Below are 18,006 nucleotides of genomic sequence, written 5' to 3' on the forward strand. Positions count from 1 at the left end.
AGGTGGACAGCTGTCCCCTGTCCAGACCACAGGCCCAGCAAGCAGAATGGATGCCTGATGCCTGAGCAAACCAGGACACACGGGGACGAGGTCAAGCGCAGTCAGGGCAGCTCCTCTGAGTTTAGGAAGAGGCGTGTCCTCTGCCGTGGGCTGGTGGTTTTCTTTGTGTTAAGATTGTGTAAAACTGACCTCTCCACTTAGAAAAGACCCCACTGAGGCCCCATGGTGGCTCGTCTTACGTGACAACTTTGGCAAGGTCATGGCACTCGCTGGCTTGGCCAAACACCAGCCCAGATGTCACTGGGAAGGTGTTTCAGGTGTGACTGACGTTTGAATCATGAACCTTTCAGGAAAGGCAGATATCTCTGTAATGTGGGAAGGCGCATTCGGTTAGTGGGGCCTTCAGAGAACGGAAGAGGGAGCTTCGCCTCCAGACTCCTGGGCCTCAGAACTGCACCTGCCACTCTTCCCAGGGCCTCCAGCCGGGGCCCACCCTGCGGACACCACGGTCACCAGACCCACAGTCCTGTGAGCCATTGCTTTCCTTCCCTTTCTTTCTTCTTCCGGCTGTAGAATGACACAGTACTTTTATTCATTTATTTTTATGTGGTGCTGAGGGTCGAACCCAGGGCCTCACACATGCCAGGCAAGCGCTCTGCCACTGAGCCCCAGCCCAGCCCACGTGAGCCATTAAACAAACCAACGTGGCTGGCCACAGGTCCTGACGTCGCTGGCCATCAGGAACTTCTAGAAAGCAGCACTTAGAGAGGAAAAGTGGGAAACCCCCGCCTCCCTGATCCCATTCTGGTGTAAGCCACCATCATTTCTGGTGCAGGTCACTACAGCAGTCTCTGCCCGGGCCTCTCCCTCCACAGCAGCAGAGCCTGCCCGCCCAGTCCTCCCCCCAGGACCCTCAGAAGCATCCTGTCACACAGAGTGAAAGCCAGGCCCTGCCCAGGCCCCGCCCCTCTGGCCCAGCTCCTGTGGCCTGGCTCCACCACTGACACTCGGCTGGGCCTCCAGCCTCCTCGTGGCCCCTCAACCACAGCAGGGCCTCGCCTCAGGGCCATTGCTCTTTCTGCTTCCAGGGCTCGGAGTGCTCCCCCCCCCAGGTGGGGAGCCCCTTCCCTTTGACCCTCCCTCAGGCCTGTCAGTCACCATGCCCTCCGGAGGCTTCCTGCCCACCATCTGAGCCCCCACCCTCCCTGGTTCCCTTCCCTGCTCCTTGCCCTCTGCAGGGTCAGCTCCCTGAGGGCCGGACCTGTTTGATCCCTATGGGATCCTCAGTGTGAAAACCCTGCGGGGCACTTAGCTCGTGCCCAGGAAGAATTTGTTGCATGGAAACAAGCAGCGAATGAATGACCAAGCTAACGATGGCAGACCTTGGTGACCTCATGACAGGGGCAGGGTCCTCAGAGCCCAGGATGGTCACCTGCACAGTCTAAGCCAGGGTGGCCAGCAAAGGCCTGTGGGTACTGAATTCCTGGCAAAGCAAAAGGAACGGTTTGGGCAAAAGCCCAGCAGAGAAGGAGGGCAGCATCCATGCTACTGGGAGCTATTTAGGTTCTGAAGTCACTCAGAGCCAGGGTGAGACTCACAGGTGGTGAGGCAAGAGCAGTGGTTCTCAAAGTGTGGTCCACGGACCCCCTGGGGAACCCTTTGGTTGAGGGGACCGTTACTGAAGCCAGAAAGCTTTTCTGAAGAGTGACACATAATGTACCCTTTTCACTGTTTTCACATTTGTTCAAACAGTGCAAAAGCAACAAAGGGTAAAACTTCTGGAGCCTGAGGAGAAGGTAACACATCGGCACCTCATCACCATGTACACAGAGCTAAAAAAAATAAAATGAAATAAAGTGTTTTCAATTTAAAAAATAAAGCTGGGCTGGGATGTAGCCCAGTGATAGAGCACCAGCTAGCATGAGCAAGGCCCAGGGCTCCATCCCCAACACGGAGGGGAAGAAAAAGCCAATATCCTGGAAACTGTGCCGAGCACCAACAGGAAGGCCTACCTTCAAGTTCGTGTTCTTTAGGGACATGGTGCAGCGCGTGGGCTGTGAGCTGAACCGTCTGCTCTGTCGTGGAACATCATCTTTATTTTTAAAAATGACTAACTGTGGATGTTTAGCACACACTTCCTTGAAAAGGAATAATCAATTCAAGGAAAGGAACTAATAGTGTGCACAGGATCTGAGCACTCCAGCAAAATCTAGAACTTTGGAAAACCGGCATCCACCAGCCTGAATTTGATATTGTCTCAGCACTTAAAGATCATTCCAATGAGGTCAGCAGTGATATCAATGGACATGACTTTTTTTTTTGGTACTGAGGATTGAACTATGTTGGTGGCCATGCAACCAGGGCTGAGGCTGGGGCTCAGCAGTAGAGCACGCACGGGGCACTGGGTTCCATCCTCACCAACACATAAAAATAAAATATTGTGTCCACCTAAACTAAAAAATAAAATTAAAAAAAAAAAGAAGAAAAAGAGGGGGCGAGGAGGAGAAAGGAAGGGAGAAGAGAAAAGAAAAAAGCGTTGTCGCATTCTGGTGTTTTATCAAAGAATATATATAATTATCTGAAAGGCTATTGAAACACCCTCCCTTTCCAAACACATATCGTGTGAAACCAGATTTTCTTCATAAACATTAACCACGATAATGTATCTCAACATGCCGCTGCCAAGAAGAGCCCAGCCATCTGCTTCCAACTGGATAGCAAATAGACTTGCTGAATGTACAACAAGGCCAATCTTCTCTCCAATCTAGTTTGGAAAATGTGATCATTTTCACCAATATGTTTTATTTATGTAAACATGTAGTATTTATTATTTGTGAGTAATAAATATACTTTTTAAATTCTCAGCTAAAATGCTAAATATCTATAAAGATAAGCCCAAAGCTTTTGGGGGTTCTGAAATACTATTTATTTTTTATTTTTGGTACTGGTGATTGGTACTCAGTACTCAACCTCTGAGCTACATCCCCAGTCCTTATTTATTTATTGGTATTTATTTATTGGTATCTGGGATTGAACCCAGGAGTGCTTAAACCACTGAGCCACATCCCAGCCCCTCCCTCCCTCCCTCCCTTCCTTCCTTTCTGTATCGGCTATTGAACTCAGGGGCACTCAACCACTGAGCCACCTCCCCAGCCTTATTTTGTATTTATTTAGAGACAGGGTCTCACTGAGTTGCTTAGCGCCTCGCTAAATTTTTGAGCTCAGCCTCCTGAGCTGCTGGGATTACAGGCATGTGCCACTGTGCCTGGTCCCCTCTTTATTTTTTGAGACAAGGTCTTGCTAAGATGCTTGAAGTCTCCTAAGTTGCTGAGGCTCGCCTTGAACTTCTGACCTTCCTGCCTCAGCCTCCCAAGAAGCTGGGATCCCAGGCAAGCACCACTGTGCCTGGATCTGACTGACTTTTAAAGTGTCTACAGGTCCTAGAACCAAAAGACTCGAGAATCACTGGGCAGGTGTTCACATAGTTGGGTGCCAGAGGGTCACAGGGGCAGGAGGGTGATGGGGGTGGGCGGCAGGAGCTAGCGTGAGTTAGAGGGCAGTTTGAAGAGATTGGGGTGGGGAGTGCAGCTGCTCAGGACGGCAGCAACAAGGGACGGAGACAGGGCCTGCTGAGCTGCTGAGGCTGGCCTTGAATGAAGGAGGATGCAGTGCCTGCCCAGCACACTGGGGCCCTGGATTCCATGCCCAGCACCGAAAAACATAAATAAATAAATGAATGAATAAACAAACAAATAAATAAATAAATAGAAATACAAGACCAAAGGAGGCCAGGTGATCTGGATGCAGAGGAGCAGGAAGCAGGATTCCCTGGGTGACTCCTAGGATTCCCTGTCCTCCTCCCCCTCCATGAGGGTGGGGACCTACAAAGACCATCCCACTCCTTACAAGGACGGAGACCACTGGGGAGCCTAATCCCATCACATGGTCCTATTTTGTTGTTGTTGTTGTTTTGTTTTTGTGGCACTGAGAACACCCAGGGCAGGGCAGGTGCTAGGTCAGTGGTTGGTCACTGAGCCACATCCCTAGCCCACATGGACCTTCTAAAAGAGTTTTCTCCAGCTGGTGGCAGAAAGGGTGACAGACTTGAAGCAAGAGGAGGCCTTGCCCTCTGGCAATGGAGGGCCCAGGTGGAGGAATGCAGGCGGCCTGGAGAGCAGAGAGCAGGCCCAGGCTGCGTCTTGCAAGCAAAGGGGACCTCAGACCTGGAGCCTCAGTAACTGGAGTCTGTCAAAACCTGAATGAGCTCACAAAGTGATTCCTCCCCAGAGCCACCAGAGGACAGCCCTGCCCAGCGGAGACCTTGGCTACAGCCCTGGGAGACCCTGAACAGATCACCATGGGGCAGTAAGCGCTGTTGGCCATATGGCCAAGTGGGTGGCCTTTTGGGTTTGGTGGTGTTGGGGACTGAATGCTGAGGTTACAAGGCCAGGCAGGAGCTCTACCCTGAGCTCCCCCCCCCCCTTCCAGGCCGTGGCCACCTGTTACACACACTAGAGAACTAACTCAGAAAGTGACCCAGCCGGGCAGATTCCGACCTGGTGACGCCTACAGGCTGGGCTCTGCGACACGGGGGTCCTCCAGCCTGTGAGACAGAGCTCAGCAGAGGCTCTGGACCTGTGTGGCAAGGAGGCTGCCGCTCAGAGGGGGAGCCCGCGTGGTCGACCACCACAGCTTGGAGAGGTCCCTCTCAGACTGCAGACCCACTTTAGGGACGCCACAAAGCAAGACTCCACCAAGGGACGGAGACCTCGGCTGCCCCTGTGGCCGCCCCACTTGTACCTTTTTGCGCGGCCGCAGCTTGTCCCGCCACTCCTTTAAGTGCTGGTTGTGGCTCTCATCCAGGGCCTTCAGCTTCTGGGCTTCATGCTCCACCAAGAGGTGACATTTTTCATTCTGAAACAAACGCCAGGCAGAACAGGTGTGGCCATCAGAAGGTAGGGCATCGGGCGTGGAGGCCGCGGTGAGCGGCTGGTGGGCGCCACCTCACTGGCTGTCACTTCTTCCCTGGTTTTGAGGCAGGTCTTGCCGGGGTGCCCAGCTGGCCTCCAATCTGCACTTCTCCTGCCTCAACATCCTGGGTTGAGCCTGGCCTGATCCAGGGTTCTAAAGTGTCTGCCCGAAGCCCCACTGTGCCCCACTGACCTCCAGTCCTTAATCATAAGCCTCATTTATATATAACTGTATACACGGAAACGCATGCGCACCAGAGGCGCCCGGGAACCTTACGCGTTAACGGTATCTGCTCCTCTCGCTGCCGGTGGGATGTGCAGCGAGGCTGGTGCTTTGTTCATTGTCTGAATTTTAAAAAGTGAACATATGGTTTAATAAACCAACAAAACTGTTAGCCCTACACATGGCATTCGCCCTGATCCCACCACACGGAGGCCCACTTTTAGATAGACCTGCTGCCCGGCTCTGCCCGCTGTGGCTCACCCGAGGTGCTATTCCAAAACCCCGCCCCCTCCAGGCTCGACACTATGAGATAAGCCTCTTTGCAAAGAAGAGTATTATGCATAACATTTTTTGACCTTAAATCGGTCATCTTATTTTTTAAAAAATGTTTGTAGTTGTAGATGGACAGCATGCCTTTTTTTTATTTGTTCATTTTTTTTGTAGTGCTAGGATGGAACACATGCGAGGCAAGCGCTCTGCCACTTAGCTACAGCCCAGCCCTATGCATATTTTTTTAATACTTTTTTAACTGTAGATGGACAAAATACCTTTATTTTATTTATTTATTTTTTGTGTTGCTGAGGATTGAACCCAGTGCCTCACACATGTCAGATAAGGGCACTACCACTGAGCCACAACCCCAGCCCCTGCACATAATATTTTTAATACCTAGAATATCTCACAATATGTATTCATCAAGTTTACTTAAACATTCCCTTATTTTTAGTCACTTGGGTGGCTTCTGATTTTCACTGTTATAAATGACACCATATCGCCAGGCACGGTGGTGTACATCTCTAATCCTAGGAGCTTGGGAGGCTGAGTCAGGAGGATCGTGAGTTCAAAGCCAGCCTCAGCAACTTAGCTAGGCATTAAGCAACTCAGTGAGACCCTGTCTCTAAATAAAATACAAAATAGGGCTGGGGATGTGGCTCAGGGGTTGAGTGCTCCTGAGTTCAATCCCTGCTATCCCCAATAAATCAATAAATAAATATGGGCTGGGGTCGTTTGAGTCTCAGCCCCTCATTAAAATAAATAAAATAAAGATATTGTGTCCAACTATGACTAAAAAATCTAATAAATAAATAAACAAATAGATAACGCCATGTAGAACCTGTGCTACAGGCTGAGCTGTGTTCCCCCAAATTCATGTTGAACCCTAGCTCTTGAGGTGGTAGGATCTAGAAAGGAGGCCTTTGAGAGGAGGGTGAGAGCGGTCAGGAGGGTGGCCCCGGTGACCGCATAGGAAGGGAGGCCGGAGAGCTTGCCAGCGGGGGTGCGCATGCTCCCCCCATCCTCTTCTTTCCCCTCTCTCTCTAGCACTTGAGGTCACAGAAGAAGGTCCCCTATAGGCCAAGAAGAGGACCCTCACCAGCACCTCTCCATAGGTGCCCTGAGCTTAGACTTCCAGTCTCCAGACCTGCGAGAAATGCTCCTTCCTTCCTTCCTCCTTCCTTCTCTCCCTCTCTCTCTCTCTCCAGCCCCAATTCCCAAGCTTTAAACCACAGAGTCTGCGGTGTTTATCTTTTCTTAGGAGCTGGTGTCTCGCTTCGTTGCGAGCCGGTTGCCAGCGCAGTGGCTGTCACAGGCACTAACCTACCACCACTAAGTGCAGACGCCTGGCTGGCTGGCCCAATAGCCCCCAGCGCCCAGGTCCAGCCCCTCCTGCCCAGCCTCCCGAGAGCTGGGAGTGCAGGTGCCTGCCACCAAGCCTGGCAACAGCGTGCTGGGCAAGCGCTCTGCCACGGAGCCCAGCCCCAGCCCCAGCTAGGGTGTTCCCTCAGGGCAGTCCAGGGAGACTACAACAACCTGTGTCATGTATGACTAAAAAGAATCGATTTTTAAAAAGAAAAAAAAAATCTGTGTGTATAAATATATGCTTACGGAAATTATATAATCATTTTAATGATATCACATATTAGGAAGTACATATAATTTATGGATAATTCTTACATCATGTATCATTTCCTCAGGAGAGAGTTCTGGCAAAGGATAAGGGCCACGGACCTGGCTGACTCTTCCAAACCCACCTACACTCTATTTTTATTTATTTTTTTTCCTGTTTTTTATTTTTATATTGGGGACTGAGCCCCAGAAGATCCTTAACACTGAGCCCATTTTATATTTCATTTGGAGACAGGGTCTCACTAAGTGGCTTAGGCCTTGCTCCATTGGCGCGGCTGGCCCGGGGCTTGGCTGAGCCTGAGCAGGCACGCACTCCTCATCTGGGGGTTCCCACTCTCTTTCTGAGCTGAGTGATCTGCTTTTCAGCTCTTCCCAGGAATCCCTGGTTGGCAGAAGCAGAAAGTTCCCCTTCATTCTCTGCAGAATCTGTCTTGCTCCAAGGCGCTTCTCAAGCAGAGAAAAGTACCTTTATGCCGATACCGTAGTTCCACTGGGTGCGGAAGCAGAACCCTTAGGGTTCTTATTTTGGGTTTCAGGCTAATGGTTTGTGGGAGTTTAGGAACCAGCTAGTTAGAAATAATCCTCCTAGCAGCCCGGTGACCCCCACTGCTCAGCCTTCACAGGGGTTCTCAGCTCTCGGTGCACCCCATGAGGCAGGGATGGGAAACGGGGTGCGGGAATGCGAGTGGCTTCACTAAGCCTCACAGACGGCTGTAGCAGAGCCCCTGCCTGGCAGGCTCCAGTGATGTGATGCTCCTCCCTGCCTCTCCAGAAGCTGCCTGAGACATTTTTCTGAAGCCCAGGGCTCTCTCAGTGTGGCAATGCCTCACTTCACCACAAGGGGGCTCCAAGTACCAGCCCGTGGCACTGGGAGCCTCCCGCAGGGAACCTCTTCCTGGCTTGCGAATGACCCTGAGCCCAGGGGCAAACCCAGGGGCCAGGAAACCTGAGGAGGCCAGGGGTTTCCACAGGAAAAGAAGTCAGCGGAAGTGTCTTTCCCAAACACAGTGATGACTGAGAAACCTGCACATGTCCCCTGCCAGACCCTGGGCAAGGCACCGTCCACTCCACCATCTCCTTCGCAAGTCCACACTGTCACCCGCCCCATGGCCACCTTTGGGACGTGAAACGCAGGGCCTAAGGGGGTGACTGCACGGCAGGCTGGGTCAGCCCGCCTGGCTCGGAGACAGGCATGGGGCGGGGGAGGCGGCACCTGCAGCTGCTGCAGCTCACTCATGTTGCTCTCGCACTGCGCCATCATGTCCCGCATCTGGTTCTCGTGCTTGTGTTGCTGCTGCAGCCTCTCAGACTTCTGCCTCTTCTCCTCCTGCTGGGAGAACTGCAGGAGAGGGTGGAGCCTCAGGGCCAGCCTGGGGGACTGCCTGCACAGCCCTGCCCAGCAGCACCCACTGCTCAAAGTCCTCTGCCTGGGTGGGGACCCGGCCCCTGCCCTTAAGGAGCCCCCAGCCTCCTGGTAGGGACCTGACAGGGCAATGTGACCAGTGCCAGGGCAGGTGTGCAGGCCCACGCCCAGGGCTCCTGCTGGAGGAGAGGAAGGGCTCACCAGCAGAAGCTGGAGGAAGGGTGGTGACAGCCTGCAGCTCGCACCACGCTGCCTCTGTCCAGCGGGCTGATTGACTAGGGGGCTAAGGAAGCTTCCGGGCCATGGCTTGGTCTTGCGTGCCCTCCCAAGAGCTGTGCACATTTTATACCATCCCCCGATCCACAGAGGCACTAGGCTCTACCATGCTGGGCCGGTCCCAGCCCCACCTGCTTGATCTTGTCGCGCTGCTCAGCGGCGCTGCCCCCGCCATTGATGTGCAGGCTCTTCTTGTACATGGCCATGCGCGTCTTGCCCTCGCTCCTCTGGATCTTGGGCAGCCGCGCCTTCTCCTGCTGCTGCCGCACCTTCAGCTGCTCCAGCATGCGCTGGTTATAGCGCTGCATCTGCTCCCGCTCCTGAGGGGACACAGGGACGAGCGGCTGAGGTCAGCTGAGCTCCCGACATGGTCAGAGGCCACCAGGCTCACCTGGGAATCCCAGGACCATGTGGCCAGGATGCTCAGCACAGCAGGGCTGGTGCTGGTTCACTCCTAATAGAGGGCATCTCCTGCACAGCCCCTGGCTTAGGTGGGCTGGACTTTACAAAACAGGCAATAACCTGCACTCAGCAGAAACCACAGTTTGCAACATGAACTTCTCTGGACTAGTGATATGCTGTCTGTCACACTCAGGATGCTGTCAAAGGCGCCGATCCATAGCTCCCCAGCAGCCACGTGATCTCCAGGGGCAGTGACCCTACCGCACACTACTGCAGGGCAGCGCCCCTGTGCTGGGACGTCGAGGTCAAGTGTAGGGGGTGCACTTCCAACCTCCGGTGCTCTAACTTGTGGTGATGGACTCACAGGGTAAGGGAGGAGAGTCGGCAGTGCTAAGAGTGCTGGATTCTCACCAGCTAATGGACGATGGTGCGCCAGCATTGCCTAATGTCTCAAAGCATGGCACACACTAGAGGGGACAGGTCACCATGATGTCACATATAAACTTACATGCACTCATCCGTTCATTGAGCAGTGCTGGGGATTGAGCCCAGGGGTGATCTACTACTGAGCCACATTCCCAGCCCTTTTCATTTCCTACTTCAAGGCAGGGTCTTGCTCAGTTGTTGAGGCTGGCCTTGAACTTCTGATCCTCCTGCCTCAGCCTCTGGAGCCGATGGGATTATAAGCATGTGCCACCACACGACTAAATTTATATTTTCAAGAGCCTTAACAATTTTGAATTTCCCCCTTCCCCTGATACCCACTTGCATTTCAGCAGTGCCCGGGCACCGGCTGCTCAGGAAGCCTCCTGACAGCATGCTGGCTCCATCTGTGCCCGAGATAGGGAATGGGAATCAACTTCAATGGCTGTGCATCCAGACCTTGGTTTATCTGACACTGTCCCTACTAAGGGGACTGAACCAAGACAACAGCACAGATGCAGAAGGCGCTCTGGTCACAGATCAGGGGCCCTTGCCAGGGCTAGGGGCTCTTCCCAGCAGAGGTGGCTTTAAGGGGAACCCTGAAAGTCTTCTGAGAAAATGCACGGGAGAGAGGAATAGAGAAAATGGAGAGAGGGAGAGAGGACAGAGAGGAAAGAGGGAAAAGAGAAGGAAGTGTGAGAGAGGACAGGCACCATAGGGGCGACGGTTAGCGAGGGAGCTGCGGGGGCCATCTGCATCCCTGCGTGGTTTCCCGATCCCCAAGCCAGCACCCAACGGCCCTGGAGAACCTCCTGCAGCCTCACCACAGCCACACGGCTCCCCTGAGGGCACAGGAGGCGGCCACGCAGTCCCCCTGCAGCCTGGCCTCGCAGCCCGCGACCTCCAGCTCCCCGAGCCTCACCTTCTCGTGCTTGCGCAGCAGCTGGTGCCGCTGGAGGAAGTACTGATCTTTGAGCTGCTGCTTCACCAGCTGGTGCTTCTCCTGCAGCTGGTGCTCCTCCATCTCCCACAGGGCTGCCTCCCGGTCTGCAGGGACACGCCACCCACCTCATGAGGTGCCAGAGGCCACACGCATCTTCCCCTCCTGCCCCCGTCAGGCCTTCTCCAGCTGATGGCCGGCCTGCTGAGGTGACGTGCCACCTCAGCAGACCATGGTGAGTCCTGGAAGCTTCCTAAGGGAGGACAGCCTAAGGGAGGACAGCTCCCAGCAGCCCAGCGCAGCAGGAAGGCCACGGCCAGGGTGCCCATGGGCGCGTATCTGGAGGGCTGCACCTAGTCAACGGTGCGTTGCTCATGCTGTGTCTCCATGCATCTCCCACAGAGGCCCTCCCATCTGCCCGTGACAGAAGCAGGGTACAGCACAGATGCCACATCCGCAAGGACACTTCCTCCCCCACATACAGTGGTGCCCTCTGGCAGAGCTGAGAACTGGGGCCTTGAGAGGCGCATTGTTCTGAGTCAGAAACAGGAGAGCGGCCTGGCACCCCGCTGGGCTGGGATTTGGGGAGGAGAGAGAAGCTCTCTAGCCTCAGTTTCCACCTCTGCCAAACTGCTCAACTCTACGCAGGGGAGGAAACAGCCGTGGAGGATTTTTTGGTGGTGGTGGTGGTGGGGTACCAGGGATTGAATTCAGGGGCACTCGACCACGGAGACACATCCCCAGCCCTATTTTGTATTTTATTTAGAGACAGAGTCTCACTGAGTTGCTTAGCACCTCGCTAAGTTGCTGAGGCTGGCTTTGAACTCATGATCCTCTTGCCTTAGCCTCCCGAGCTGCTGGGATTACAGGCAAGCGCCACCACGCCCGGCATGGAGGATTTTTTAAGTACAACCTGACTGCATCTCTGCTCCAGCAACGGGCTCAGAGGGAGACGCTGTGAAGGCAGCACAGGGCAAGAAGCGCACTGTCCTGAGGAAGAGGCCCTCCAAACCAGAGTCTGCTCGTGCCTTGGCCTGGGGCTTCCTGGCCTCGAGAACTATGAAAAATTAATTTCTGCTGTTTGTCAGCCACTGATCCCTGGTATTTTGTTAGTGCTGCCCCAGAAGAGGAGGCCACTCAACCCAAAATTAGTAACTGCGACATTTAGTTTCCTCGTCTATAAAAACTGGGATCACCGCAGGGCCTGGCTCCCAGGGGTAAGCTGAGGGTCCCCCAAGATCAGGTATAAAGGGGGACTAGCAATGGCCTGGCAGAGCGTCACTCAACACGCGAGGATGAGAGGGGGCTCAGTACTGTCTCTGCCACCCCCTTAATGCAGCTCACTAGCGTACAGTGGCCTTCGCGCTGCGTCTGTGTCCTCCTCTTCCCTCTGCCCCTGACTTCTGGAACAGTGTCAAGTGGTGTGAGCAGGAACTGGCCCCTGGCCTTGTTCCCTATTTCAGTGGGGGCTCCTGACCTCACTGTGAAGGAAACCTCTGGCTTTTCTTGCCCAGGGCTGGGATGTCCAGCCACAGTAGCTCTGCCCAGAGGGCGCCGTCCCCGCCCACCTCGAAGGAGCTCCTGCTTCCTGTTGAGACACTCGCGCTCCCGGTCACAGATCTCCCGCCGGTTCTCGGCAGTGAGCCTCTTCATGGCCAGCTCCAGGTCTTCCTTCTGCTTGGCCAGGAAGTCCCGGTCCTGTGGGGAGGCGGGAGCGGACCTTTACCTGCCTTGGGCCTCTCACAGCTCATTCTGGTTCAGGAGGGACATCAGCAGGACCCGAGAAGCACGTTTAAAAAACACGAGAGGGGGAAGTCGAGGAGACCCAGAGACGCAGCAACCCACCAAGATGTGGGCTTTCTTTTGGATCCTGGAGCAAACAAATTGTTCACAAAAAGAAATGGTTTTCATGAAGCTACTGGTAAGGCAGATGCTGAGTGGATTGGAAAGAGATGTTGTTAGAAATCAGGGCTAATTTTTGTTTGTTTTTGGTCCCATGCACTCTACCACTGGGCTGTATCCCCAGAAGGTAGGAACTTGCGTCGGGGGCTATTTTTGTGATGTCTGAGATGTCTACAGGTATGATGTGATACGACATCTTAGATTTGAGTCAAAACGACACGGTAGGGTCAAGGAGTGAACGAGTGGACGATTATTTAAATTGAGTGGCAGGTATGTGGGGACTCACTACACCATTATAACCATGCCTGTCTACTTTCTTAACTACTGTTTCTAATTAACACGATAACTGTACACATTCAGGGGCACAGTGTGGTAATCAAGTTCATGTATTCGGTGCACAATCATCAGCTCAGGGTAGTTAGCATTTCCCTCTCCTTAAACACATATCACTTTTTTGTATTGGTATCCTGCCAAAATAACAAGTAAGAAAATAAAATTTAAGTTTGAAAATTTTAGCCCAGGAGGGTGAGGCAGGAGGATGGCAAGTTCAAAGCCAGCCTGGGCAACACAGAGAGACCCCAACACAGAGAGACCCTGTCTTAAAATAAAAATAGCCAGGGCTGGGGAGGTGGCTTGGTGGTAGACTGTGTGCCTCGCATGCACAAGGCCCTGGGTTCCATCTAGTACTGGGAAAAAATTACTGGAACCCCATAAGAAGGAACTAAAAACCCCGGCTACTCTTATCATCAGGCTAGCAACTGTCCATGATGTACCGGTTCAAGTGCATCCACAGCAACTTTGTGATTGTTCTACAGCAACATCTAGCTGATTGGCTCCTCTGCGGTGATGCTCATTGGGCTGTTTCCCTGCCCTTTCAGACCACGGAGCTGCTCATTGGGGGACTTTTTTGGCTTCGCCCACATGACCCAGCCAATCGGCCTCAAGAGCAGGAGGATTGTGGGAGGTGGAGAGAAGCTTGTGTGGGAGAGAGAGGCTTGTGGAAAGCCGGTGGTGGCAGTTGAGGCTCTGAGGGTTTTTCCTGAGAGGCTGTTTTGTTTGGCGTGAGTGGTTCTAAAAATAAAGTTAGTTTCTTTTGACAAGTGGCTCCTGATTGTGCCCAGCCAGACTGCGGCAGTCATTAAGGAACTGAAGAGGTGCCTGCAACCCCACTCACAGTGGCACAACCCACAAGAACCAAGTATTCACTGCCGAACAACGAACAAGCAGAGCGCGGTATCAGTTCACCACGAAATATCAGTCAGCCATAAAAAGAAAGGCTGTCACACGCAAGAGCCGAGTCCACTACGGACAAAGTCACAGAGACAGGGCTGGAGTGCAGCTCAGTGGGGCAGTGTGTGCTGAGCAGGCACGAGGCCCGGCGTCCACCCCAGCACCATGCTGACAGACCAGCACGGGGAAGGAAAGGAGAGGGGTTTCCAGGCAGGGGGCGGGGACAATGGAGAGCTACTGTTTACTGGACAGGCTTTCAATTCTGCACTTAATGCTACTGGGCACTTCCTAATAGCAAAGAGGGCAAATTGTGCTATATGGATTTTACCAAATTTCAAAAATGACTAAAAAGGCCTCTCCATGTCACAATGTGTTTTAATGACTGAAAATATTTCATGGTATGGATATACCTTAACTTATTTCCCTAATAAGTAACAGGTTATTCCCGGGTTTTCTCTATTGAAATGGTGCAGCTCTTCACTCTCTGGAATCCCAAAGTTTCTGAACCTGTGTGCTGACTTCCTCAGCAGCTCCAGGAGCAGAAAAGCCAAATTACAAGTTATGCGAATCTTTGAGGATTTTGAATATATATATATATAGTTATATAGTTATATATATATATATATATATATACATATATATATAGTTATATATAGTTATAGATGGACACAATACCTTTATTTTTTTTAAATATTTTTTTAGTTGTAGTTGACACAATACCTTCATTTTATTATTTATTTATATGTGGTGCTGAGGATGGGATTCATTGCCTCCCGAGTGCTAGTTCTCTCTCTCTCTCTCTCAGAGCCTGTTGGTTTCACCCTCACCAGCCCTGTGTTTTAAAAAGTTAGTTTTAAAAAACTGACACATACTAACTGTACAAAGTTCAGGGGTGTAATGTGAAATTTCCACACATGTATGTTTTATGCAGTGATCAGGTCAGAATAATTATCTCCACCACCTCAAATATTTCTCTTTAGGGTGAAACATTGAAAATCCTCTTTTCCAGCTATGTTGAAATGAACAGCACATGGGTACTGGCTACAGTCCCCCTGTGGGGCAAAAGAACTCACGATGTGCTCCTCTTACCTGACGGCTGACCAACCCCCCCCCACCTCCGCCTCTCTCCTGTGCACTTTTGTGATCTTAGAGCCTAGGGAGGGTTCCAGGGTGTCCCAGAGAGAACATGGAGTCTGGAGTCAGACAGTTTGAGGCCTTGCCTGCCTACTGTCACCTCTGCAATGTCACCTCTATGAGGCCAAGTGGGAAAACGAAGAGCCCTGGCCCCAAGTAAGCCACAGACTCTGACGTGGTCACATACACAGCCTGTGTCAGGAGCAGAATGTGTTGAGACCCCACCTGGCAGGGAACCGGGGCACTGGAGCAGGGGACGAGGGCAGGCTGCCAGGCTGGGGAGGGGCAAAGTGGAGCTGGGGGGCGGGGAGGGAGGTCTTATGGGCAAAGGGAGCCACAGAAGATCTGCAGGGGGAGGTGATGTGACAGCCTGGGAATTCCTGTGCTCACACGGGCTGGGGTGAGAAGCAGCTACAGGGGAGCCACAGGAGGCGTATGTGTGTGTGTGTGTGTGTGTGTGTGTCCTGCTCAGGAGGCTTGGAAGGACCAGGGAAAGGAGGCTCAGATGCGAGGCACAGGCTTCCGCCTGCCGGCAGCGGGGAGAGGCGCCCTCAGGATGGTAGGGCCAGATCTGGGAGACAAGGGTCTAGACTCCCACGGCCCTCAGCAGGCAGAGGGAGATTCTGGGCTGGTCAAGGTGAGGTGACATTCAAGCCAACGACCCCGAACAAGGCAGAGGGGCTTGGGCTGGGGTGTCTGGGGGGTGGGAGCTCCCTCCCAGCAGGAGGGTGGCAGTCAGGGAGGGCGGCATGGGGAAGGGGTCAGCTGGGGGGACGGGCTGGCTGGCATTCAGAACAAGAGGCGGCCTGGACAGGGAGGGCGGCCACGGTTCGGGCTCACTCACGAGAAGCTGCTTCTTCTGCGTGTGCTCCTCCATCTTCTGCTTCAAGCTCTCCTTCCGCTGCTGTCGGGGGAGCTTCTCCACCTCGCTCTTGGCCTGCAGACCGAGCGGCCGGTCAGAGCACTCCTGGTGTGGCTACAGGGCCAGCAGGCTACCGGCCAGGTGGCTCTACGGGCCCAGCCCCCACCCACTCCAGCCACTCCTGGCCCTCAGGTGGCACCGCTGGCCTGGCCTGGCTGCAGCTGGCCCCAGCCCCCGGGCTCCTGGGCTCCCGGACAGGACAGCTGCCGTCTCTGGCTGCCTGGTTTCCATCCCCCTTCTTCTGGTGACGCACCTCATTTCCTTCAGGGAAGTTTTTCTCACACTGTCCCCTCTGAAGCCTTTTATATATTTTTTCCTAATTGCTCTCAACATGTGAAATAATAATGTCAACAGAGATGCCGTCGATACCTGAGATGCCAATATCAACATCTGTATCAAAACGCCTAGCAAGTGCCTGCTCCCGGGGCTCGGGTTCCCTCCCCGAGCCTGAAGGCTTGCACCGTGGGCCGCACACAGGGCCCCGCTGGTGGAGCTGCATGTCTGTGCCCCTGGCCTCAGGACTGACTCTGGGTCAGCACAGGGCCCTGCAGGGCCAGGACATTCCAGGACGTTTGCTGGGTCAACTGGGGAGGAGCTGCCTCCTCTGTAGGGTGCTAAGTCGTGGGCAGGTGGGTCACTTGTGGTGCCCTGGAGGCCCCGGGGGACAAAGGCAGTGCAGGGAGGCAAGGCCTTTTCCTCCTCTCGGTCCCTGACCTGCCTGGTGACCTAATAGAGGAGGTGGCTAAATGTCCATAAGAAACCACATGCTTCCAGCCCCAGAACGAGGCACCAGGGCCTAAGCACACTGGAGAAGTGGGCTGAATCCCAAAGAGAAGAAGGCAGGACCGGGAATCCTTACGGCTGTGTGTGGACGCACACAAGTCTCTGGTTCAGCCCTGAGCTGGGCACCAGTGAGAGACAAGCAGAGCAGGAGAGCAAAGGCTTTGGAAAACTAAAGCAAGATCGAGACTCCACCCACAGCAGGGAAGTCCTGAGCTGCTGCTAAAAAGAGAGAGAAGAAAAGAAATTTATATGGTTGTGAGATGTCTGCAATGTAACTGAAGCATTGTAATATAAACACTAAATATGTGCTCAAAGAGTTAAAGGAGTGTATTAAAACACCCTAGAACAACCACTAAACATACATAGATGTATCCTTTAACCAAATAATGAATTAAAATAAGATATTAAAATACACCTGTAATCCCAGCAACTCAGGAGGCTGAGGCAGGAGGATTACATGTTCAAAGCCAGCCTCAGCAATTTAGCAAGGACTTAAGCAACTTAGTGAGACCCTGTCTCAAAATTTAAAAAAGGGTTGGAGATGTGGCTCAGTGGGTAAGTGCCCCAGAGTTCAATCCCTGGTTTAAAAAAAAAAAAAAAACAAAAAAAACCAACTTTCCAAAAAGTTAACAAATCAAATCTAATTATATATATATATATATATATATATATATATATGAATGAAAGGAAAATAACATAACAGGCTTATCCCAAGAATGCAAAAATAGTTCAACATTTGAAAATCAAACAATTCAATTTATAATACCAACAAACCAAAGAAGAAAAATCAATCATATCAGCTGACATATGAAGCTATTCAACCAAAGACAGCATCCCTTCATGAAAAAACCCATTAGCCAAGTAGGAACTTCCTTAACCTGTCACAGAACTTCCACAGAAAACTGCCAGTAGCCTTGACCCTATGATGAAATACTAAAGCCTTTCCCTTAGGACTGCCTGGACAAGGCCAGGGTGTCTACTGACCTCTCTATTCAACACCCTACTGCAAGTCCAGGCCTGCCCAGAAAGCACATAAATTTAAAAGGAAGAAATAAGACAGTTTCTGTTTACAGACTGTCTATATGAAAAAATCCCTAGGAATCCGGGAAAGTTTTTTTAAACAGATACTAGAATAAGTGAGTTTAATGTGAATCTGCAATCTGTGTATGGGGTGAAGGTGGGAGTTCATAACCCACTAGAATCAAAGTGTGGAATATGATATGTCAAGAAATTTGTAATGTTTTGAACAACCCACAATAAAAAATTAAAAAAAAAAAAAAAATAAGTGAGTTTAGCCAGGTTGCTATTTACATAGCATTTACGTTGTATTGGGTATTACGAATACTCTGGAGATGACTTACAGTATATGTGGGGATGTCTGTAGGTTCTAGGCAAATATGTCCTCTTACATGAAGGACTTGAGCATCCTTGAACTCTGGCACCCCAGGGGGTCCTGGCGGCAGTCCCCCAGGACAATGAGCAATGCCTGCATATTTAATGAATGACGTGGTGAAGCCCTGTGCCCAGCCCACC

The 18,006-nt window shown here is 52.3% G+C and overlaps 1 protein-coding gene across 4 annotated transcripts in view; it reads right to left on the minus strand.

Moving 5' to 3' along the window:
* The window catches only part of Stk10 (serine/threonine kinase 10), a 105,130-nt gene that overhangs the window by 5,149 nt on the left and 81,975 nt on the right, over window positions 1-18,006 (minus strand). For all 4 annotated transcript variants that reach the window (XM_046421340.2, XM_046421339.2, XM_046421342.2 and 1 more), the window contains exons 13-18: window positions 15,613-15,705; window positions 12,071-12,200; window positions 10,485-10,609; window positions 8,869-9,057; window positions 8,312-8,437; window positions 4,801-4,914 (exon numbers count right to left, since the gene is read on the minus strand). In XM_046421340.2, the coding sequence (XP_046277296.1) occupies window positions 4,801-4,914; window positions 8,312-8,437; window positions 8,869-9,057; window positions 10,485-10,609; window positions 12,071-12,200; window positions 15,613-15,705 (777 nt within the window). The remainder of the gene's footprint in view (window positions 1-4,800; window positions 4,915-8,311; window positions 8,438-8,868; window positions 9,058-10,484; window positions 10,610-12,070; window positions 12,201-15,612; window positions 15,706-18,006) is intronic.

Source organism: Marmota monax, unplaced genomic scaffold (assembly GCF_021218885.2).
Source record: "Marmota monax isolate L192 unplaced genomic scaffold, Marmota_monax_Labrador192_F-V1.1 WCK01_AAM20220418_F8-fsc00084, whole genome shotgun sequence".
In the NCBI taxonomy this organism is placed as follows: Eukaryota; Metazoa; Chordata; class Mammalia; order Rodentia; family Sciuridae; genus Marmota; species Marmota monax.